The sequence below is a fragment of the Pleurodeles waltl genome, chromosome 5 (genome assembly GCF_031143425.1).
Source record: "Pleurodeles waltl isolate 20211129_DDA chromosome 5, aPleWal1.hap1.20221129, whole genome shotgun sequence".
Lineage (NCBI taxonomy): Eukaryota > Metazoa > Chordata > Amphibia > Caudata > Salamandridae > Pleurodeles > Pleurodeles waltl.
Genome location: NC_090444.1, coordinates 1705199562 through 1705224894, shown reverse-complemented (window position 1 = coordinate 1705224894; position 25333 = coordinate 1705199562). Strand labels below are relative to the sequence as shown.

Genomic DNA, 25333 nt, shown 5'->3' with positions numbered 1-25333 from the left:
CCTTAAGTCATCTATGGCTTTTATCAAGCGCAGGTCCATCCAGGTGCTGAGGGACAACAAGACTGCAACAAGTACAGTGACATAAGGGCATATGCTCTCTTTTTAGAAGCACCAAGGTTTTGACACTGACTGATATAGGAGAAATCCTGAGCATCATGCGGTTCCTTAAGTGGCTGGCCACCAGGAGTCGTCCCATGCGGAGTGGTTGGAGCCGAGGATGAGGATCTCCGTCTTGTCTGAGTTCTGTTTCAGGCGGCTCCTCTTCATCCAGTTGGCGATGGCCTTTATTCCATTGTGGCGGGGTCCTTGGTGAGTGAGAGGATCAGCTGGGTGTCATCGGTGTAGGAGATGATGTTGAGGTTGTGGGATTGGACGATGTTGGTTAGCGGTGCCATGTAGATGTTAAAAAGGGTTGGGCTGCGAGAGGATCCTTGGAGAATGCCACAGATGGTCTTGGTGGCTTCAAAAAGGGAGGGAGGCGGAGACTCTGGGTTCTGCCGTAGAGGAAGGATGTCATCCATTCCAGGGCTTTGTGGTGGATCCCTGCGTCGTGGAGGCGTGTGTGGAGAGTGTGGTGACAGACTGCGTCGAAGGCAGCCGAGAGGTCTAGGAGGATGAGGGCTGCAGTTTCGCCTTTGTTGAGCATGGTCCTGATGTCGTTGGTTGCGGTGATGAGGGCAGTCTCGGTGCTGTGGTTCTTACGGAATCCGGATTGAGTTGTGTCCAGCGTGGTGGTGTCTTCCGGGAAGCGTGTCAGTTGGCCGTTGACAATCTTCTCAATGACCGTCACCGGGAAGGGGAGGAGGGAGATGGGCTGGTAGTTCTTGAGATCTCCGGTGTCTGCTTTGGGTTTCTTTAGCAGGGCGTTGACTTGCTTCCATCTTTCTGGGACGGTGGCATCTCGAAGGAACTGTTGACGAGTACGGAGTTGGGGGGCGATGATGGGGCTTGCTTTGTTGAAGACATGGTGGGGACAGGGGTTGGAGGGAGATTAGGAGCGGATGGTGCTCATGGTTTTGATGGTGTCCTCGTCGTTGATGTGGGTCCAGGAGATCAGGAGGTTGGTGTGGCTGGGTGCGTTGGGGTTAGTGGTGGTTGTGGGGGTCGAGGTGTTGAAGCTGTTGTGGATGTCCGTGATCTTGCGATGGAAGAAGGTAGAGAGGGAGTCGCAGCGGTCTTCTCCATTTTTCTGCACTCCCACTTGGAGGCCTGAAGGTCGGTGGTGAACCAGATGGCTTAAGTGCTGATGCGATTGTTGTAGGGTTTCCTGAGTGGGGCGAGGGTGTTGGCTCAGTCATCTATACAGTGTCTGAGGTTGAGGGCGGCTGTGTTGGGGTCAGTGGTGAAGGGCGGCAGGGCGAGGGTGGCAATCAGCTGATCTTCAGTGATCTTGTTACAGCTGCGGCAGGGGATCTGTTGTGGGTGGTGGTGTGTGGCGGGTTTATGGAAGGTGAAGTGGACGCAGCGGTGTTTAGTCCAGTGGAGTTTGGTGGTATGACTGAAGGTGACGTGGCTGCTGGCGGAGATGATGGGGTATATTTCAGAAATATAGACCATGTGAATAGTAGATTTTACCCTGGAATTACCTTGTGCATGTCAACTGTTTGTGCCCTGAAGAAGGTGAGTGACCCGGCTGGGCCGCTTTTTCACTGAAACGTACGTTGGCACTACTATGTAATGACAAGGATGCCTCTTTGGATCAACATTGATATTCATATACAATATACTTTATGCTACAACTGATTTATCCATCCAACAGAAAGAAGGAACAAAGGACGTATAGTATTAAAAAGGAGAAACAATAACAAGAAAGTTAGATTAATAATATAACATAGTATATGTGAAGAACTCATTGGAGTCGGTAGATTATGACACTAATTCAGTATTATTCTGCTGTAACATCTTTGGCGAGACTGGTTGGCCTGCCTGGCGTTATAATATGTGTTCCTTTTTGTATGATACTTGCTGTTCCTAATGTATTATGTTGGGTCCTTGTCACATTTTTAAATATGATATGACTGAATTAGTATGAGTGTGATTATTGTTTTTTAGGCTATGCATTTTTTCTAGGGTTAATGTCTGGTCCATGTTAGTTTGTTGCATATTTTTGGTAAAATTTGGGTTTGTGAATATGTATATCATTTAATTTAATATTGATTGGCCATGTTTGATGGAGCTAGTTGCTTATGTATCAGTTGTGTTATTGAGACTCTTTCCTCAGGACACCTGGGATTCCTCATTTAGGTACCCAGTGTGGTAATGGGACATTGTGAGTATTATCAATTACAGAGGTGGTTCTTATGCAGGCGTTTACAGGGCCTGTAGGGTATTGATGTTACAGGCTAAGTCGGGTGAGAGAAAAGTTATGTACTTATAAAATTTACAACTGACAGGACACCCTGGAGTAAATGAACAGGGGTGGGGGGGTCTCCAACCTCTGCCAGGCGCAGATATCCTGTGTTGTCCCGGTCTTCGGCTGGGCACTTGAGGAGTGAATTAAGAAGGCAGGGAGATGAAGTCCAGCCCCAACACCTGCACCAAACTCACAGCACGTCAAGCAACTTCTTTCCGGCGATGAAAGAAAAAAGAAGACTGGGGGATGAAATACCACCCCGTCTACTTCCTTGTGATTATTAAAACTCAAACTAGTTTCTATGCTTGTTGGTAGTATACCTGCATGGTAGGAGGCACCCATACTGTTAGATTACAATTATATGTGTTTGTTAGTTTTTTCCAAAATTAAGATTTCATTGCAAGTATTTGCTGCCATGGTAGCTTACTTTTTAGGTTTTGTTGCAAGTGCTTGTTATAAAATGTTTTAGATCATCATAGTGTCAGTTTGCCAACGCCAGACTTCTGAATTTGTCAGTATTTTTTTTTAAATGCCTCTTCTTTTAAGTTTGATTGATTTACTTAATTTCTGTATAGCTCTATTATGGAAATTAATGGGTTACTGAAAATACTCTTTCTTTTATGAGTAAAAAAATCCCTTTCAAAGTTATTCTTTTAACCATCGTCTTGCAAGGAACGTTGAGCTATAAATACCCACATTTTTTGCAGACTTATGGAATAGGCACAGTATAGTACCCAAAATAGTTACACAGCCCTCAAAGGAGGTTACATTTTCTGCTTTAATTTGTTTTTACTGGAAGAATGAAGGAGATGCAAAATTGCAGTAATTAGAATGCAAAATGGAAGTTATATTACAATTAATTAAAAACAAATGTAGTGGAGAGAAAACCTAAAATATTATATTGAGACTATCATAATTTAATGTCGTAAGAAGGAAATGGACAAACTCTATGCACTGCCAACTTGGCCATTTAATCATTGTACGTATTAAAATGTGTGGTGCGGTAGAGCAATCTATTATGAAAGGACAACAGGTCCCCATCAGCAATTTCTGTGTTAAAGATCAACATACTTCTGAATTCATTCTATTCTAAAAGGAGATCAGAATATTGTAATTGTAAAGCAGAACAATCAGCCCCAATAACATAACAAGCATTTTATTTGGGAACAATGTGGAAAAAATAACTGTTTTTGTTTACATGATTTTCCTTGAAAATAACTAATTTTTCCTTATTTAGCCTGTTACAGATTTAAAGGACGTTTCAGAGGTGCCTAAAGAGGAGGCCTACGAAAGTGCCAAACCAAAGCCATTTGATGGTAGAAAGGTAAGGTGACAAGGGTTTACGAATAATTCGAAAATTTATCTTCAGTAAGCTATGGGTCAATTTCAAAGTTTTTATCAACCTATTGTTGTAAATTTTCCTTCAATACTATTTTTCCCTTCATACTTTGGTACAGTTTCACTGGTGACAATGTCTAGTGCTGGTAAGTAGGTCTGATCCAGATGATGCAGAAAAAATAATTCCTATGGATACTTCTTGCTGCAGATTCCTTGTTTTATATAAATGTATTTGAGGCACCAAGCGTGGGCCAGAAAACATTTCCTCTTTGAAATAGCTGTCCAACTCTGCCAGATGTGCCACATGACTACATTTCCGGTTCTGTCTGTCCAGAATGCAACAATAGTAGTTTTTGAGTCTGGTTCTCCTAACCTGAATGTGCATTATTGGATGGCATCCATTAATTGCCAGGAAGCCTATTTTCATCTATGAATTTAACCCTTTGACAGGTGTTACCTTTGATTTATTGTTAGGTCTCAGTGCTGTCAAAGCACAGTTCTGCCCTTTAGCCTTATGACTACTCAGTGAGTCTTCACCAGTGTGCTAGCTGTGGTATTTACCATCCTCAGAAGTCCACCTAATTTCATATGTACATAATTGGCTAGTGAATACAGGGACTTCTGCACTTATCTAAAACCAGCTGGAGAAAACTCTGACCCTGCTGCATCGCTTGGGCTTATTTATCAACTAGCAGCAAATGTTCTGCTTTGGGGAGAATAACGCCACAACCTGCATGAGATTTTCTTCCTCATTAGGGGATCTCAGATATTTGGGGTAAGATTCTGATGTTACAAGATGCTATTTGAACCGATTACCAAGTGAGGAATGAGTTTCATTTTCTGATGCCTGAGGAGGCAGTGACTTCAGCACCAGAAGAGCCTCTTTGCTCACATGAAATGTTACCACGCTGTCTCCCCAAAGCTTCCCCTCAGTCCTCTCCATCTGCAGGCTACTGTTAGGGATGCCTTCACTTCAAGCTCCAGAGCACCCCCAGAGGGATAATGTGAGGCCTTTGGTCCACCTCAAAACAACACAGGTTCATAAATCTGATCTGTGGGATTTTACCTCTATACTGCCTTCAATGTGACTGCAAGACATAGCCCTGAGTGCTATATTCTTTAACAAATTAGCCTCTCCTGAAGTAGGCTAGTTAGTCTGCTCTGCCCACAATGGGTGAGACCTTTCAGCATTTTGATGCCAAAAAATGCAAGGCAAAGGCACTGAGTTTCAAAGTCAAGGGACTCCTTACCATAAACCATACACCACCTCAACTCCGACTGCAGTTTAAAATGATTAGTAACAGCCTAATACATAACATTTTTCATCAATCCAGTCACTAGATGTATTGTTGCACTACCTTATTCCACGGTAGGGCACCCTACTAGAAATACAAGCTAACGTTGGATCAGGCTATTTCAAAGGTGTTCAGAGTCTTTCCAGGTTCCAAGAAGAAAAGGCCAGAAACCATTACACCATCACCACAGCTGTCCTCACCACACTCCATACTTGCAATCTCAGATCAGGACCCCTCCACAGATCCACTCCCTCCGCATCAGGAACCAGGACCAACTGACCAACAGGCAGGCATGTTACATGATTGTGTCTGAGCCTCAAAGTGGTTAATCCAGAGAACAATACCCTGTTACTGCTTGTTCGCCAGACCACACCTCTGCTGTGCATACGGTAATAATCAGACCCAAAGGCCATAACAGCTCACTTATGAATGTGGAAGAGGAGGACTTTACTATAGGGATTGTCCCAAGGACTGTGTACAATGCAATTCTGATGGATATTTCTTAACTCATATACCTGACCTTGTAATATCCCCGGGTTCCAGACTGGATCCAAAGAATTTTGTAGCTGTGCTCATGCACACCACTTGGTGGCATGGTGTGTCTCTGCCCTGGTTTCATACCATCCTGAAAAAAGATGACGCAGAACTATATCTAAGTGGCATCCCTGCATGCTGATGTCTGTTCCTTTATTTCCGAGCCTTCTAGCACAGATAAAGGAGCTCATCTCCTGAATTGCTTTTTTTTTTCAGATTCCAGAGGTTTTCCAAAGTATGCAACGGGATAATCACCACCGAAAACAGGATTAAAACCATGCTGAGACTACAGAAAGCAGATGTCAGTCATGGACCCACACTGTGTGCCTTTGGTGCTTGGGCTCCAGACACGACTTGAAGTTGTGTGACAAATGCAACCTAATGCACTTGGAGGCATTCCAAGACCAGAGAGTGAAGTTGTATGTCACTGAACATAAGAAGTAATCACACAAGATCTTGCTGGTCATGGGCCAGCACTTGGTCTCTGTCACAAAACCGTTCGCACCTCTCCTCCACTTCCCACTCATAGTCACCCGATAAATAGAAATCAGAGCGCAAGTTTTTAAAAACAAAGTAGGTCTCTGCCCCATTCCACCATTCTGGCTACATAGAGAAGGTTCGACGGTGCCATGATGTTGGTCGTACTCCATCAAGGTCACCTGTCATGATGCAGACTGGCCCTCTGAGACCCCCCGGGCTGTTAACCCTGCAGTAGATGCTGGAAGTTGTCAGCACACTTCCGGCTCCCTCTTTTGTGCCATACAGAATGCAGTGGTCTTCAATTGGGTTACCTCCAGTGGAGTTGATCCGTGACAGCCGCTGTCTTCTCTGGACCCTTTAATGGGCCCATACAGGGACCGTCTAGACTTCTGCCCTGGGCCCCATTATCCACATGGGATCCTGCCATCCCAGAGCCAACATCAGGTGCAGAACAGATGTTGGCTTGAGCCTTACTGATTTTGCACATGTGATGACAAAAGGGCAACCTGTTATCACGCAGCCTGATTCTAACCCTGTGACTCTACCCCGTCATAGCTATCAACAGAGGCTACATTATCCTTTTGCCTCTGATTATGACAGTGCTTAATTTGTAAAAAAAAAAAAAAAACGTGCTGTGTACCTCCCATTGTCCCTGACAGTGCTTCCAGTGACCGTACCAACACAACTATTAACCATTGCCCTTGAACAAGTATGACAATTCAGAGTATTCCAGGCCAATCAACGCTAGAAGAATGGCTTGGGCCGCAGATGTTAGCCATTTTTATATTTTGTTTTTTTAAATTAATGTACATTGAATTAATAAACAGCTGTTGTGCTCCTATCTAAATTGTACAAAAAGTGCCCCATCTGATAGACTCTAAATGACGGTGTTGACAATTAAATACAGATGCTGAGCATCGGAATACACTCGCTCAAATCAAGCACTGGATTATGATCCTGTGATAGAACTTGGTGGACCCCTGGATATTGATGATGATGATGAGGACGGCTTTCTAACTTGAATTACATTTAATATGCCTTACACTTTGATTTGCAAAGCATCAGTGGGCTTGTTATCTCCCCTGCTCCAGAGCTTGACTCCCCACATGGGCCACCAATGAAAAGTGCTTCATCTGCAGTGGTAGTTCAGAGAGCAGCTGAGGTGCTAGATTAACAACCGTCTTCCATTGAGATTAAACCAAATGTTTTGATGCCAGCTCTACAGACCAGGGCGTAATCTGAGCCATTTCTCTCATTTAATTATGCCCTCAAAGATACTCTGACGGTTTCCTAGTTCTTGCATACCTATTAGCTGACAGGTGGCCGGACGTCATTTACCATTGTGTTGTGATATGGATTTTCTCACCAAGCACCCTACTTCAAGGAGACTTGTTATAAAGGCATTTACTAATAAGGTGAATCCTAATTCATTTCCAGCCAATCCTCCAGATGGCGAATCCAGATGTATTTTGGCAAACGTGTTTTCCTTTCCCAGCTTAGCACTGCGATCTGTAAAAGCAGACTGTTATGTTAAACCAATGCACATAAGCCCTTTTGGGCATGGTCAGCAAGATCTTGCTGGCATGCCTGGAGGATCATTGGGCCTCTCTGGCTCAGACGATATGACAAGCAGGATGCAGCCAAGTAAGTTATCTGCACTGGTTTAGCGATCATGGATTGCATTTACATAGTGGTCAGTACCAGTTTTGTGCTTCATAGGCTTGCCTGGCCGAGTTCTGCCGGATTCTCCTGCACTGTACAGGCTATACTATAACCATGCCCTGTGATGGATATCGCCTCTTCAGAGAGAAGATAGTCTCTGCTTTGGAATGCTTTAAACACAGCAGGGCTAAAGCGTAGTCTTTTGGACTGTCTACCCCTGACAAACAATTTCTGCTCCAATTCTGGCAATGTGGGATCTTTTTCAGAGGTCTGGTCTGTTGGTAGAGATTGCCTTCCCTGTCAGTGGTGGATTCAAATCTGGAAGGCAATGAATGGGCCAGCAGAGGCGCACTCTTTCAACTCCTTTTGCCTTGTTATAGTGTCCAGCAAACTGTGGTAGTTTGCCACAGCAGCACATACCCAACCAGTGGGGTGGCAGGATCCAGCATTTCATCTCGGATTGGTAATCCATCACATCCAACAGATGGGCCTTAAAGTGTTATGGGTCTTAAGAGTCTCTCCTCCTCACCCGATATCCCTCTCATCCTGAATGAATTTCAGTATAGCGCCCATCCTGCAATAGGACCTGCCCCTGTTGCTGTCCAAGGGTGGCATAGAGAGGGTACTGGATGCAGAGAAAGACGGTGGGGGTTGTTACTCCCTTTATGTTTCTCACATTGGCTCATATTCGCTCTGGATCGGGGGGTATGGATGTATGTGGAGTCCCTGGACTTGAAGTATGAATATTTTCCATATAACTAGCCTGCAGTCCCACTGGAGTTAACTATGGTGAAAGGTGGCCTTGGAGCATACTCAGTTTGCTGTGCTCCCCTTTTGCCTCACCTGCGCCCCCATGTGTTCACAAAAATGATGGCACTTGTCACTGTCCATCTTTGGAGGGAGAGCGTTCCTTTACTTCAGCAACTTATTGCTGTAAGAGGGCTCCCCACAGTCATTTGTGGGTCACTTCTGGGCGACGGTGAAACTCCTGACATTGTGGGTTTTACTGTAAATGAGCCTAAGTCCCATCTGATCTCAATACAGAGCCTTCCATTCATTAGGGCCATTCTGGGCACAGTGGAGTTCAAAATATTTCCTTCATAGCAGCACATCCTGGACATTCGGGCAGCCGTTCTGATTATTAAGGCTCAAAGTTGGAACTAGGTGAGAGAGACTTTGAAGCATCTTGGCCTTATAACCTTGTGCATTCTTTTTGTCAAATACATCTGGTGGCACATGCAAGCCCTGCAGTGAAACCTGAAGTCCCAGTGGGTACAGCATCACAGCCACCTTTTAAATGCCATCCATGTTTTTGAGGAGACATCTCAAATCTGCAGTGGTGGCTCACTGATTACAATTTGTCCTGCAGCAACCCTCTCTCTTTCTCCCTCCACCAGAAGACGGGACAGTTGTGGCAGATGCACCGCTGCTGGATTGGGAGGTAGGGTTTCACATGGGAGAGGTAGTGGTCAGCTAACTCTAGTTCCCAGTGACCTGAATCACACCAGCCTACTGGAGTTACCAGCCATTCATCTGGCCCTAAATTTATTCCTGCCATCTATACAAGGTCTCACAGACAACACTTTTGCTCTGTGGTCCTTAAACAAGCAGGGAGGTCAGAGTCCTATACTAGGAAGGATGATTTGAGTCTGTGAAAGTAGCTGGAGCACCAGGAAATCTTTCTGGTTATCATCCACTTAGTAGTGTCCATGTACATCTGAGCAGAGGTCATCTGGTAGATCAAGTGTGATGTCTTTGTGTCTTTCTCCTGAGGGCTGAATCATTTCTAGAGCTTTTCAGCACACTCTAACTTGGTCTTGACATACTTCATGTTGTACAACTTTCAACCCTATGCATAACTGCTTGTTGTGCCCTCTGACCTTGAAGACTCTTTGACTCATTTCCAAAGCCTCAGCTCATCGCATGAGTGAATTGTATCGCCCTTCATCATGTTTTTTTCAGACAGGCTTATGCTGAGGACTCGAGCGTCCTTACCAAAAGTTGTGAGTCCAATAGTGGGCAAACCATCACTGTGCTAGTGTTCATTGTTCCCTCTAGCCCCTCAAAAGCGGAGAAGGGATAGGCTACATTGGTGTGCAAAAGGGCTTTAAGCTTTTACATTGATTGTATCAAGGGGACAATCAACTTTTTGTGGATTTCTCTGGAGCAAAGAAACAGAAGGCTGTGCAGAAGGTGGACCCTGTCAAGGTGGGTTCGTCTTCTGGATTCAGATTTACTACGCACTGGCCAAGAAGCAGCCTACGGAAGCTCTGAAAGCTCGTTCAGTCTTGGCCAACACTGCTACAACTGAGTTAACGTGAGGAGTGTCTGTAACAACTGGCAACATGGGCACCTGTGCATATGCTCACAAAAATCACTTCTATCTTGACAGTCAGATCCAGCGGGAAGGTAATTTGCAAGCTCGTTTCTGCAAGATTTTTTTTTTATTTGAGTCCACTCCAAACACCCTCCACTTTGGAGAGGTACTGCTTTGATATCTATTCTAAGGCGAGGAGTCTTTCGGTAGAAGTATCCATCAGAACAAGTTCTGAGCTTCAGTAACACTCTGTTCAATAGCATATGTGGCTGTAGATACACATGCTCTGCATGCTCTTGCCATCTAGTGTTCAGTCCAGAGTGCTGCAAGTTGTTTTTCTTTGAAGAAGCTTTTTCAAGTTACAAGATTGAGTGGTGACTCCTTCTCGATGATGCTGTGCATGGGCATTGACTGCTTTGTTAGATAGTTTTCTCTCTGTCGTTGGGTTTGGATATGTGTCTTTGCGCAGTCGTTTGACTCGCCATGGTTCAAAATCTTTCCTTCCGTTGTTTCTCGATCATGTATTCCCATCTTCAAGTTCATCTTCACTCATCAGTCTGGGCACTGACCATGCGCCTTCCAGGGCGACCTTGACCGTTTCAAACCTACCTCACCACCCAGCACCAAAGAGTGTGCTGAGCTGATGGAACAGACGCAGTTTAGTTTCTGTTCTCTGTGTCACTCAAAATTCACGTATACCGACCAACATCTGGTGTGTAACCTGTGCCTCTCCCCCAACCACCAAAACAACTGCTTGTGACACCTGCAAATCCTTCCAGTCGTAGAAGACCCTTTGGGACCAAAGAGCTCGTCAGTTGGAGATGGCGCACAAGTCTCCAGACGACACCCTGTACTTGGATTCTTTCCCATGTTCTAGTCAATGCTGAAATATTTTTAAATCAAACTTTGAAGACACTGTAAAAGCAGGAGTAGTGACTCAGGGTAGTGGAGAAGTTCACAGGCCATCTGTAAGCTTGTCTTTCTTGGCAGTGATCACAGGCCTCTCGGGATTGGAAAGATCTAGTGTTAGTGAATCCCAAAGTTAAGCACTATCTGCAGTAGTAGAACTAAAAGAGTTTGATAATGGGCCAATCCTTTCTTGACATACAACTGCAGATGACCCTTATTTGTTGTAGTGAGCTTACATGGCAGACCAGGCAGTCCAGGGCCAGTTGTCCCAACACAACATCCTGTTGGAGCATATGATAATACATTTAGCGACTCAAGCGTTTCAAACCTAAATGTACCAAATGGTGGTTCTCATCATGGAGGCGAAATGACTGCCATGTAATACATGAATGGGGAGGACACATTTCATACAGCTTCCAATATTGCTCAAGCTGGTAGCGGTCAATTCACCACAAAGTGACCATGTTGGTAGAATTTCTGTTGGCGTAAACCATGATTTTGTGGGCAACTCCTGCTAAAGAGATCTCCAAACTTAAACATAAACTCCCAGGTACCAAATCACTGTGTATACCTGTATGTGCTACTTATTTAGTGCAGCCCTAGCCAAAAGGCACCAGATACTAGCTCTGTGATGTTATTTCATAGTTTTACTTTCATAAGCATGTTCCTTATTCAGTCCACAGACTTTGTAATGCTTCACATTTACACGTGCATTTACCGATTGGGGATGAGAGCACAGAATGCCAAACCTTCACTTCTGGCTACCTCACACTCTACACAATGCATGATAAGCTGGTCAGGGATATTTCCATATGCATTTCTGGAGCTGCCACAGATTCTGAAGGTAGAGAAGAGAATGTGTCCTGTTAAAGCCTACACAGAAGGCTTAGAAGAACAATCCAACGAAGACTGCCATCAATACTATCCTGGAACCTCAGTATAGTGTTTTCTAGGCTTGGGGGACCCGCATTTGGGCTTCTTAATTTGTGTTCCCTCCAGTTTCTGTCCTGGAAGGTGACTGTCCTTGTGATACTCACAAGGACAAAGCAAAACACAAACGCTGTGTAACTGGATGGACGGAATGCGGAACCAATCAAAAATTTGCCCCCAGTCACAGATCTGGGTTTAATCCATCCATTATTTTGATCACCATGCCACCCCAGTTTGAACCCAGCCATATGCAAATCAGTCTTGACCCTGTTCCTCATGGGAACAGTCCAGCCCGAACTGCCAGGCCAGGTTCTCCCTGGACCGGAAACAAGCATCCTGGGACCGGTTTCAGGGTTTCACCCCCTCATCAGCCAGGCTAGCTTGAAACCAGTGGCACAGTGAGCCCGGGACCCACGTCTGGGCATACCCGGCGCACTTAGGGCGGCAAAAGCAAAACACAAACGCCGTGGGATAACGTAACTGGATGGACGGAATGCGGAACCAATCAAACATTAACCCCCAGTCACAGATCTGGGTTTAATCCATCCATTATTTTGCTCACCATGCCACCTCAGTTTGAACCCAGCCATATGCAAATCAGTCTTGACCCTGTTCCTCATGTGAACAGTCCAGCCCGAACTGCCAGGACAGCCACCTTCCATGACAGAAACCGGAGATGATTTGGTGAGCCCCAAGCTTTATCAGTGGAGGAACCCCTTATGCATGTGCTCAAAGACTGAGTTGTCCTTGAAATTCACTTTTTTCCTATTAGAGTAGTCTTGCCATTTTATGTCACCCAGTCCATTGACTTAGCAGCATGCGAATCTAAAGCACTACAGGCTGCAAACCATATGTTACGTATAATATTGTTTTCCTTATCTTTTCGTGGTAATGAAACATTGGCATTTTCTGTCTTTTTTTCGAAGACCTGTACATCAATTCAGAAAGGATTTTTTTTTTTTTTTTTTACTTTTTAGGTAAGAAAGTAGTTTGTGTTATTTAGACAGGATTTCAGACTCTAATTTTAAACAGTTCCACGTAGGTTAATCTGATCACTCGAAGTGAGCCAATGGGGTACAATAGCATCCCGATGAATTTGATTCTTCTCATATTCAAGCCAAAGGTCTGTTCTTCTCATACATTAATAACTCTATTGCTGTCGAAGATGGTAAACGAATAGGTTGAACAGCGAGTCCATAGGGATTGACATGATGCTGGTGCAACCTACTAAAATACTTTAGCAGTAATCTAAGGATTCGATTAACTAATCTAAGATACGTACAAAAGAGAAGTTAATTACATAGAATCAAAGGTCACTTGAGGAGTCACCACAAAAGGTTGTACTGACAGTAACTATAAAGGGCACACACTTGTTAGATTGGGCAAAAACACTCAATATAAATATGGCTGCTTTTTTCCGGTTTATGTTGCATTGTTCAACACGTAATGAGACGCTTCAGATGTCTCATTTATAATATTTCAAGTAAAATGAATTAAACTTTTCTAAACAGGCCACTAGATGGCAACACATGAACACCAAAGCTACATTTTTAGACATGAATGGAAGCGGTAATACTGTAACATCGTTCCTGAATAGAAGGAAGTGATTGTGGAAGAAATCCTGACGAAAGAAAGACAACCCTGGGGGATTTGTAATTGGACGTTAATTTGGTGGACAGCTAGAGTTTTAGGAACTTGCACCTTTACTGTTAAAGCAATCCAAACCTAAGTTGAAAACCCAATGTGTGGTTTGTTCCTTCGGGCCCATTTATCTTGTTTATCTAAATCTTTGATATGAATTGCTAGGTGTCGCTTAATTTAAAACACTTTTCAAATGTGGCATGTCAAATAGACAAGTCTGCAAAAGAGCTCACTGTCCCCCTTTCATAAAAGATGCGTTACTGTTCCCTGGTACTTCTGCTGTCATGGGAAGTTTTCATTTCCTTATTGCCGTCATAAGATCGAAAATCACCATGACTGATCAGTGTTAGTTTATACTGCTGGACTTGGTGTTCACTTGTAAACTTACAAGCGGGCTACAGTTTAACCTTTTAGACCTCGTATCTGTATTGTCTTTTGATTTTGTGTAAAACAGTCATATGGGCTGTGTCCTTTAAGTTGGCATTTTAAGTAAGTAAGCAAGCAAAATTCCCACCAGCCATGCGACATGTATGACAGACCATATTCCATTATCAGACCATATTCTCTGTATCAGATTGTGCAATGTATGTGAAGGGTGAAATTGGTAATATTCATTGGTTAAATCTAAAATGTGTGCAGACCAAGTCAAAACTAGAGAACTTACATAAATTATGAACAAATATTTTATTATGGAGCTAGAGATACTAAATTTAGTTCAAGAGGAGATACATAACCGCACAGACAAGGAGGCGTTTACAGACTAGGAAAGATGGACATTCCTCCTGTGTAAATAAAGGAAATTATATGAGACTGGAGGTACGGCGCAGGGGAGCATGGTTCAATAGCTGAGAGATACGACAGTGACACATAAAAGATCATAGCACCTGATGACCACAAGGTAACAGGAGACCGAGAAGAGGTGAATAGGTTTAAAGATTGCCTCCAAGATTTTTTACAAACCCCAAATTGATGTCCAGTTACAAATTCCCCAGAGTTGTGTCTTTGGTCAGGATTCCTTCCCCCGATCACTGACTGCCCTTTACTCAGGAATAAGGTTACGTTATCACCCTTTCCATTCATGTCTAAAAACGTAGCTGCAAAAAATGCCATCGAAGCTGGAATAGTTAAATTTGAGTTGATGCCCATGTGTTGCCATCTAGTGGTCTGTTTCGAAAAGTTCAATTTGTTATACTTGAAACATAAATTCTGAGAGATCACAAGTATCTTATTGCGTGTAGAACAGTGCTCCCTAAAGCCGTACAAAGTGTTGCCATATTTATATTGCGTGCCTTTGCACAATCTAACAAGTGAGAGTGCTTACCTGCTAAGCCTGATGAAATTCACCCTGGATTGTCCTACCAGACGATTGACAGAAGGACAAAGAATGTTGTTAAAACAAGAATGACTAAAGGAGTAGAAATCAGCCGCGGCCCGTCTTTTGCTTTTGGGGATGAGGCCCCCCTTTTTTTTTGCCCCTCAAGAAGGTCTGTCAGGCTGAGCAAAGGTCAGCCTGACACACTCTTCATTTTGAGCCAGGAGCTTGACATGTGTGACCTCTTCAGCCACCCAAAGGTACCTTGAGTCCCCCTCTTCATGACAAGGGGGAACGTCATTTATTGCTTCGGAACTGGGTGCTTCAGTTATGAGCCCTGAAGCACCCGGGCGGAACGTCAGTCAGTGACACCTCATCAGAGTGTGGTGGGGTCAGCAGTCTCACTGACCCTCTCCCACTCTGACACACCTGGGGACTGCTGCCTTCCCTCATTGGCTGACCTTAGGTAAGCCAGTGAGGGAAGGCAGCAGTCCCAACTCCCCTGGCTCCGAGGCAGAGCTGAAGATAAGTGTTTGTTGTGTTTGCGTGTGTTTTTTAATAAATATTTTGTGCGTGTATGTTTGAATATTTGAGTGTTTTCAATGGGATATGCATGTAAATGAATGAGTGTGCATGTGTGCCGCGCCTGCCCTCCTTAAATCACCAGCCTCCACTGGTAGGAATCACACTAAAGCAGTTAGTCGTTCAAAACCCTGCCCAAATGAATTGCTAGTGGAATTTCATTAAAAGATAAATAGATTAAACTGATGTATGAAATGTTCCTATGTGGATGTTAGACGGGGAAATTGGCAATTGACTTAATCATGACAATTATCGTGATACTCAAGGCAGACCTAGAGAAATGTGAGCTTTATACCACCCGATTTCCTTAATAGCAAGATTAAAATTCTAGCAAAATTTGTATCTAAGTAGGAGTGAAAGCAGAAATTAAAAATCCAGACCCAGTTGGTTTCATGCCCTGGTAGTTAACCAGATTAAATTTAAGAATTCTTCATAATAATCTAACAATCGCAAATTAAGTAAAAAGGCTGATTGTGGTCGCATCCCTAGATGCTAACGGAACATTTCACTCAATACAGTGGCCTTTCCTTTTTCCTATATTAAAAACAATGGATTTAAGCCAAAATAAGCATGGGTTAAACTAGTGTAACAGAACCAAACTGCTAAGGTAATGGGAAACGGGGCTTAATCTAGGTATTCACAATCCGGAGAGGAGCACAGCAAGTTAGGGTTAAACAAAGGAAAGAATTACACACAATTTACTACGCAGGGGGTCCAACTACATGAATCTGGCCTAACAACTGATTATAAATGCCTGTGCAAATGCGGACAGAGGGTACGTTTTTCCTTATCTGGGAGTTGTCTAAAATCAAACAATACTGGATTAAAACCAGATTAGAAGTGATGGTAGGCGTACCAATTCAGATTGCCCCACTGGCCAAGCTGCCGGGAGTTTGGAAGGACGTATATATAACAAGATGTTATACTTTATTAGTTGATCAGAGCTTTGCAATTACTAAAATGTATGTTGCAAAAATTGGGAAGAGTAGTACAATCACCAACCATTTCACAATGGGAAAGGAACATGTACTGCGTCATGGCCTCAAAACGAGTAGTCAGTGAGGAACAAGGTTGCCCACAGAAAGGATGTGGAAGAAGTGAAAGGAGGACTTTAGTGGGGATGGAATGATCAAAACCCCTCACCATTATATCAAAGACAACGATGAGTGAGATAAGGCTCTACATGCTTTATTAAGGGAGTACATACTCATGGAGCCAGTGTATGGGAAGTTACACCCCACATGTGGACATTGGGGTTCAAATAAAGGACCAAATACACAGTGATATTGGTAATCGATTAAATATATGGGCAATATGGGATTCTAATCAAATATATTGGTATTGCATTGAATACATTTACAAAAGCAATCAAATGGTTTAACTAAAAATGCTCAATGAAAAATAGCTTCAGTGAGGTAAAACATGTTTTTTATTAGCATTTTTTTAATGGGTTTAAAGCTTTTACTTCTTGTTCATGTATGTACATTTGTAGCATACATACAAGAAGTAACTGTCATCATTTAGATGCACTATTATCCTCATGATGACTGACCGTGCATAGCAAAGCAGAGAAATCAGAACACTGATGTATAGTTTCAAATAGAGTGTTTGTCGATGCAACATAAATCTCCTCTATGTAAGGTCAGACTCCGAATTCGACAGACATTCAACAATCCAGGAGAGTTTATAGCGCACTGAACACCGCCATAGGGAGATGAGAAGTATAAGTAACCAGAGAAAAACAGAAACAAAGAAGAGAGCAAACCACTTTGTGAGTCCCCAGACTGCCATCCCCCACAACAGTTTCCGGGCGCATCCCATGGTGGTCATAGTCAACAGCGTTTTATGGGAAACACCTGTCTACATTGTACCACAGAAGTGGGTAAACATATTTAGACTTAAGATCTATGAGGGAATCGTAGGGCATGTTGTGAGGAGGTGCCCAAAATTGCTTTTGGCAGGTGGCCATTATCACCTTGAACCTTTGTTCATGGGCTGGCACAGATTAATGTGAACAATCTTTTCCTTTTCAAATGCCAAATACAGGTTGATTGAGTTGCCATACTAACTTGTTTGGGTTGCCTGGGGAACCATAGCTGTTGGCCACAGAGAGACACAGACAACAGCTGTCTTCATACACAACAGTAACTCCATGGTATGTGGGTGAAGGGCAGGTCCATCTAAGAACCTCACACAGGCTCTTTTCTGTGCTAAGATTAGTTTAGACACCAGGAATTGGAGCTGTGGAGAACAGATGCCAGGAAACTCTGGAATACTGTTAGTCTTGCTGTGTTACTAACATTCTGTTAGCTACTATTATTGCCATCATTTTGCTTGCTTCTTTAGTAACAACTGACACTTTTGTACACTAGGATAGGATTTTTATTTTTATTAAAAGCCCTCTAAGTAGATTAGAGCGTGTTCTGTTGTGTCTATTCATGGTGAAATTAGGTTTGAACCTTCTAACACATTCCTTTCAGTCTCACAAGACCGATTGCTGCCCAGTATGCACTTCCTAAGTAATGCACACGGATTCTGTAGGATACATTCCACTCGATTCTTGGTTTCATGCTGGTTTGATTAGGTTTCTACTGCCACAGAGTCCAGAGATCCCAAAGTTTGGTCTGCATTCGGAGTGTTTCAAAAAACGTAATGCTATGGTTCTGCCTACAGATCTTGTGAATTATTTTCTAGTAGTACACATCTATTCTGGTGATATTATTGAATTGATCTAACAGATTTTTTTTTTGATTTTTTTATAGCCTTCATTGCCTCATTCCACTCCGACATTACCACAGTCCACGCCTCTGTTGCCCTCGTCCACGCCTCTGTTGCCCTCGTCCACGCCTCTGTTGCCCTCGTCCACGCCTCTGTTGCCCTCGTCCACGCCTCTGTTGCCCTCGTCCACGCCTCTGTTGCCCTCGTCCACGCCTCCTTTAACCTCATCCACGCCTTCTTTAACCTCATCTACGCCTTCTTTAACCTCATCTACGCCTTCATTTACCACTCCTATACCAATATCTCTACCTTCTACAACACCTGGATCAACCACTCCAAGGGCAAACTTATTTAACTCTGTCGATTCATTCCGAGTCAAGGCAGAAGGAGATGACAGCACAAGCGTAGTAGAAGACCTCAAGGCACAAATTAGTGAACTGCTGATGATTGTTGAAGCCTTGAAAAAGGAACATGGGTAAGCACTTTACTTCATTTTATTTGTTGTGTTCACGTTTCTGTGATTTTGTATATTAGGTTCAGCGCTAGGCAAACCAGAACATAATGAAGTCTATCGTTTTTTCTTCTATCTTAATAATAAATGAGGCCACAGTACTCATAATTATAGGAAGCAAGGCAAGCACAAATGTATGTAATTAACTCTGTTTTATAAATGGCAACCACATTAATATCATCGAAATTGTCGAGGTAAAAATTTTGCTTTTCACTAATACTTATGAAAATGTCAACAGGCTTGTATTAAATGTTTTTACGGTTTTTTTTTTTGTGTTTTTTTTTTTTTAATTCCTCAACAATTTTGTACAGTGTGGAGACCTCTCCGCCTTTAGTTCCCGCAGTTCTTGTTCAGGTGACTGCCCCACCCTCTCTCTCCCCTTATTACTTGTTGTGAGGGCACTCCCTCGCTCCTTTTTCTCCTTTTCCTCCTTCCTTACTCACCCTCACCCAACCTTCTTAAGCGGGGGACGTCAGACGCTCCCCCATCCCTACTACTCTTTCGTTGATGGGACCCCCTTCACCTCTTTCAGCCACATTCTGATTGCTCCTGTCTGTCGTATCATGGGATGCCACCTTGCCCCTGCACCACCTGAGCTCACCCTTTCAGAGGTGCTTCCCCTTCTGGCAGTGAACAGTGCTGCTTTCCTTTGAAAGTCCTGCAGGATGCTGTCCCTTTTGACTTCTTCCATCCTTCACTCGGTGCTGTCTTTAGAATGTCACTTTATGCATTGTAAGATGCAGTTTTTTGCGATTTTAATGGCATAACATTGTTCATGCTTATGCAACTTTTCAGAAACAAGGTTCTTTTTTTTTTTTTTAAACCACAAGCCCTACGCACTAAGATCTTTTGAACAACCAGTATAATTTTCTGCCGCAAACCACTTTGAGCCCTTTTGTTGTTTATTGTGTTTACTTTCAAGCCACATGTACATTTAACCTCTGCCACTTTGACGCTATAATAAAAAAATATGGGGGTTGAGCAACCAGGATCTGCCAGTCACAAGTATTTTTTTTGTACAACAATATTCTAGGCCTACATTATTTCCAGAATGGCCACTGCAGTGGTCCAGCTCCCCAAAGGCAGGGTGCAAAAGCCTCTTCAAGTTAGTCCTGTCTCGAGTCTTAGTACCCCGAGGAAACACCTGCTGATTTTGAAGAAGTAAACGGCATGTTCCCAACACGATCTTCCTCCTGTGTGGTTATCTCGCCCAGGGACTCTATATTACAGTTTCGTAATCCAGATTCTGTATTACTTTTGCAGTTCCCAGCTGTCTGGCACCTTCTGCTTAGGGACATCGGTGTACTGAGGCCCACACTGATGCAAACCTGCCAATGGGATCAGATTTGCTAGCACCACAATTTAGTCATACTGGTAGAACTGCTTTGTGCGGTAATTTGCACTCCGCTTTTGATTCAGTAATGGTACTTTGTTCTCCTAAATCAGTGTATTTGCGCTCCTAAGTGCAGTGTAGGTGCCAAATCACTTTTTGATCCGGCCCAGAGTAGCGATTTGCGTCTACCATTCCATCAAACTTCCCTATTAAACAGAGATTTTATGGCCGTTCTACTCATACGGGTAAGGAAAACATTTTTACAGGGATTTGTTTTCTAGTCCTCAAAGTGTTTGGTTCGATACTCAATGTTGCTTTCTGGTTGTTCTACTTATTGTTGTCTTAAGTTGCTCCCATTTCCAAGTTGTATACTTTCATATTGCAGGAAAGAACTGGAAAAAATAAAGAGGGATTTAGAAGAAGAAAAGTTCATGAGAAATATTTTAGAGGTAAGTTGAAGGATTTAGATTTTTTACTTCGGAGACTAATGACTTAAGCAAATGGGTGTTCCCATCATTTGGTGTACTTTACTGACACACTTTGTACAAGTCCCTAGAGAACGAATGGTCATATTTGTGTAATAATAAGTCCAGTCTCTTAAAAACAAGTGACAAAACTGAACTAGGGTAGCTTTTGATTCTGAGTAATGGGAGGTCATTCACCAGCCACATTATACGAAGTGACTCAGTTATTTTGGGGAGAGAAAGGGAGGGTGAATGCATCGAACTTGAGAGATGCTCTTCTAGGATGCTAAAAAGTGAATTGTGATGTAAAAGTATCCGAGCAACATCTCCACTGCGTGTGAACACAGACAATTCTAATTTGAACATCGGGTACAACCTAAATCAGAAGACTTGGTAATATGTACTTAGTGTCCATGATCCAGTTGAAGAAATAGGCCTTCCTCACGCTCCACTGCTCAGACACGTCCACAAACATCGGTTCCAGTTTTTATCCCAAAAACATTGGGTCTGCTACCCGTTTTCTTTCACCTGCACCTAGCTCTCATGTTGTTGCTTGGCCATGCACAGTTTCAGTACACTCCTACTCTCCTGAATTGCTGGGCATTTGTTGTACCTGGATGCAGGCTTGTAAGGTGTGAGGGGGACCAGCAAGACACTCGGCTGGTTCCAAGTGTTAGTTATCGTCTAAAGCTGCACCTACTTTGATGTAGTACTAGGTCCGGAATCTATACGCTTTAAACAACATTGCCCACACTTTTCTTCAGATGTTGCCACCAGAACACTGGTTAATGGTTCTAGTTACTAGCTATGCTGTTTCATTGGCACAGAGAAACATACAGCCAAGTACCAAAACACTTAAGCAGTTATGGTCTTACCACCTTAGGAGTCCATTCACAAACGTGTCACCACAGGTCTACAGGGAATAATAGTATTTGCATACATTATTAGCATAACAGTTGCTTTTCTCTGAAGTGCTTCAGCACTACGGCAGTCTGTCCAATCCCACTGTTAGTCTAAAATGCAAAACCAGTCTAGGGTGGAAACTTTAGAGGATGCTTGCCAACCTTCGGTCCTTTAGAATACTGTGCACTTTCCCAGTCATCTAAATGTTTTAACTTCCTTTAGCGTCGCTGCTTTGGTCAGACCTGTCCCCTGACGTCGTTGAGCTGCTGGTTTTGGGAATGCTGCAGATCTGTTGATACTAACAGAGTAGACATTTCCTTTAGATTTGCTGACAAGGTACAAGCAGGGCTTCAGGTATGTTCAGTCTTGGTAGCTGTATTGGACGCCAGACCTGCAGGTGTACACAGGTAGACTGCTGGACTTCGTTAAATTCTGCCTTTTCCAAGAACCTAAATACCTAGCATCGGGAATGTTTCAGAGTGAGCCCAGACTCATGCTTCCGGTCCTGTACCGAAGGTGAGCACCACTTTGTTCATACTGTTGAAAAAACTTTGTCACAAAATGCTAATTATGTAGCCTCAGCAGCACTTAAATGCATCTACACCCTCTCCAGAAACACGCACTTTAAATTCATGCAGTTTAACTACATGCACACCATTTATCTCACGCCCCACAGACTGAACACTATGCTACACCAGCACCAACTGCAGCAGGATATGCTCTTTCGATGCAGACTTCACCCACATGGTTTTGAGATGCCCATTGTTGGCTTCAGGGCTACATCAGAATTGGAGAGAACCCTGAAAAGGTAGCTAGTCGTACTGCAGAAATTTGCTTGCTCGGCCTGTAGTGCTGGCGTTTTGAGGAAAGCTGTCAACAGCTTCCTAGAGTTGTTCTTGGTATAGCTTGCAGGGACATTGCATTACATTGGAAATTTCCCGACTGTCCACCACAGAGCAGGTGAAACGCAGATGTGGAGAACTGGGTGCTTGCAGAGTGGGCTATCCTGCGCTTGGAGGAACATCGGGGTATCCCTAGAAGACCTATAGCGGAGCAATGGATGGATGGAGGGTGGTGGTTATCCTAATTGTATTAGTTTTACATGGTTTTGTGTGAGCCTATGTGTCGTCTTGTCTTATGTCACCTAGTAATGCACTGTCTTGCTCCATTCACAAATGAGCTTTGTATGTACATATCCTCCATCAAAGGGCAAACTTTATACACATGCCTCTGCTCCCCTCCGCCCTCATGCGGGTTGCCGCTGCTCCCCACCGTGGCTCTCCCTCCTTGCCCTCATGCGGGGTGCCGTTGCTCCCCCTGCCGTCATGCGGGGTGCCGCGCCCCCCCCTCCTGCCCTCACGCAGGATGGCGCTGCCCCCCCTTCTACCCTCACGCGGGATGCCCCTGCCCTCACGTGGGGTGCTGCTGCCACCTAACCGTCACGCGGGGTGCCGCTGCCCCCCCTTCTATCTTAGAAACACTCCCCTTGCTCTCACACATCCCTCCCCCTTCACTCACAGGGGAACACAGCTCATCTACATTTCTAAAGGCACTCCATTCAGCCTCCGCTACAGGGGGTCAACTCTTGCCTTTCACTCGGACAACTTCCATGCACTCGTACAGGTACTTTGCTCACCCCGAACTCACATGGTCACTGTGCGCTCACACTGGCACACTCATCCCCATGTGGGCATACACCTCCCATTTGCTCTCAAAGAGACACACCCCTCACCATGCTCTCACATTATGATACCTCTCCCCTTTTACTCAAGAAGGCACAACTCTGACGCCACACTCACACTGGCACTCCTCTCTCCATGCACTGAAACAAAACTGCTCCACTCGTACAAGCATACCACTCCTCCTGCACTCAAAGGCAAATCTCTCACCTTGCGCTCACATGGCATTGTGGTGACATAACTCACATAGGCACACACTTCTTGTTAGTGTCTCCCCTTAGTGAAGCTCTTATGGCCACTTTTAAGACCGGGTGGTGAAGAGTGGTGTACATTAGAAGAGAAGTCTAGCGAGGCAGTAGGAGGATTACAACACAGACGAAGGAGAGCAGGATCAGGTGAAAAGATGGCATTGGTATTTCTACCTCACACAGTCATGATATTGAAACTGAGGTTGGGAAATAGAACACCAGGAAAACAATGAAGGATGGCAGCATACAGACCAAGGCAGGAGCAAAACTGAAGTGACAGCAGGAGGAAATTAATAAACGGGCTTGGGGTGAATTAGTTGTCTGGACACGAAATGGCGATGGGAGGATCATGAAGGAAGCTCTGTGACACAGGGCTGCAGGAGGTCAGTCTGTGCAAGAGCTGTGACGTTAGTGTGGAGGTTGGAGCCAGATAAATTGTTATTGCTGGTGGGTGGATTTGTTCTGGCAGATTGGAAGACTATACATTGAGTGAGAGGCTGAGGTTTGGTTGGCTGAATCCCCTTAACCCCTCCCTATGCCCATGTAGTTCCACACTATATTATTTAATCTCTGGGGTATAATTCATAAAAAAGAGCCCACAGTTCAGACTTCAATGAACCATGGGAGAAGGTATTAAAATACATGCATCTTTTACATGACAAGCAGAAAGTAAAACATTGTAAGTAGTGGTGTTTGGGAGGGTGCCATAAACATAGAGTCAGAGCTAGGAGTAATCATTTGCAGCTGGTGAGGTGGCACTCTTTCAGTGTTAGGGCACAGAAGGGGGGGTAGTCGCCACTGACTTCATATGCATATCTGATGGAGACATCTAGTTGCAGATTCCTTCCCCCAGTTGTCAGTTGTCATTAAGCTGCGTCGATTTGGCTCCACGTAAGTCATCGGCATCATCCGAGCCAGATGTGATGTCATAGGTCCTATATATGCTCCACCCTGGTGTGCTGACGTCCGTACTTTTTGGGCAGACTGACACTGCTGGTGTGCCCTTGGGCCCCGCGGAGTCAAAAACGGCCCCTTTGTGATCCGTGCCAGGGGCTTCGGCCTCCGCTCTGAGGGGCAACCATGCATCCACGCCAAACCAGGGCCGGTTGTACCACCTCAATCTTCCCTGACGCCGGTCCTGACCCCGATGCTCCCAGCGCCGCCCGTGCCCCAGTGAGGCACCATCCCTGTTCTGATTGTCCATTCCGACACAGAGCAAGATGCGTGTTGTGCAACACCGGCAGGAACCTTGCCTTCTATGTCGGATCGTGAGCCCCTTTCCTATGGGTAAGGTTACAGTCAAGAATCGGATGGGTTGCTGGACCTTTTAGAATTCCAGCTCCAGGACCCTATGGTCTGGCATACAGTCTTGGGTGAAGCCAGCGGACTGGATACTTCTCCAGATACTGGTATGCTTTCTCCCCCTACCGTGGTTACGAAGGAGGGAGCTCCATTGTCAGTGGTGGTGCGACGAGCAGATAAGGTCCTGGACCTTTGGTTGCCTTCGTGGAAGTCAGGACTAACCTCCAGACAGATGTGCTTCAACCTGGAACTTCATCCTCCGAACCCCTGCTCCCATTTAATGAAGCCCTTACCAATGTCCTTCCGGGCACCTGGTCCAAACCCAGCACAGGGATTCCTGTGAACAGGACAGTTGGCTACCACCATATCCCTGCTCCAGGTGATCCAAGTTTTCTGACACAATACCCCGCCCCTGAGAACTTGGTTATCCAAGCCTCCACCTCCCATGGCGCATTGCCTTCCGCACCCCTGTATAGGGAATCCAAAAGGCTGGACACACTTGGGAAGAAGATGCTTTCTTCTGCCAGCCTTGCATTGCGGTCCATGAACACCACATGCTTTTTGGGACTCTGTAGCTGCTTCCAAACCTTCCTAGTATGACTCTTCCCCACCAGGGGCCAGTCTGAGGCAGGATTTATCATCACCTGCTCTGCTGGCAATCCATCACGTCAGACTAGTGGGTTTTGCACATAGCCCGAAAGGGCTACTCCCTCCCCTTCAAGACTACATCGCCATCCATCTGACGACCGAGGATCACGTGGCACTTCTCCGAGAGGCGCTTTGCCAAGGGAGCCATAGAGAGGGTCCCTGTACCAGAAGTAT

General features: G+C 44.5%; 1 protein-coding gene across 1 annotated transcript in view; it reads left to right on the top strand.

Annotated features, from left to right (window-relative positions):
- CD2AP (CD2 associated protein) overlaps positions 1-25333 on the top strand; it is a 470782-nt gene that overhangs the window by 387555 nt on the left and 57894 nt on the right. Inside the window, exons 15-17 of the mRNA XM_069236053.1 lie at positions 3591-3677; positions 18116-18546; positions 20301-20364. Of these exons, the coding sequence (XP_069092154.1) occupies positions 3591-3677; positions 18116-18546; positions 20301-20364 (582 nt within the window). The remainder of the gene's footprint in view (positions 1-3590; positions 3678-18115; positions 18547-20300; positions 20365-25333) is intronic.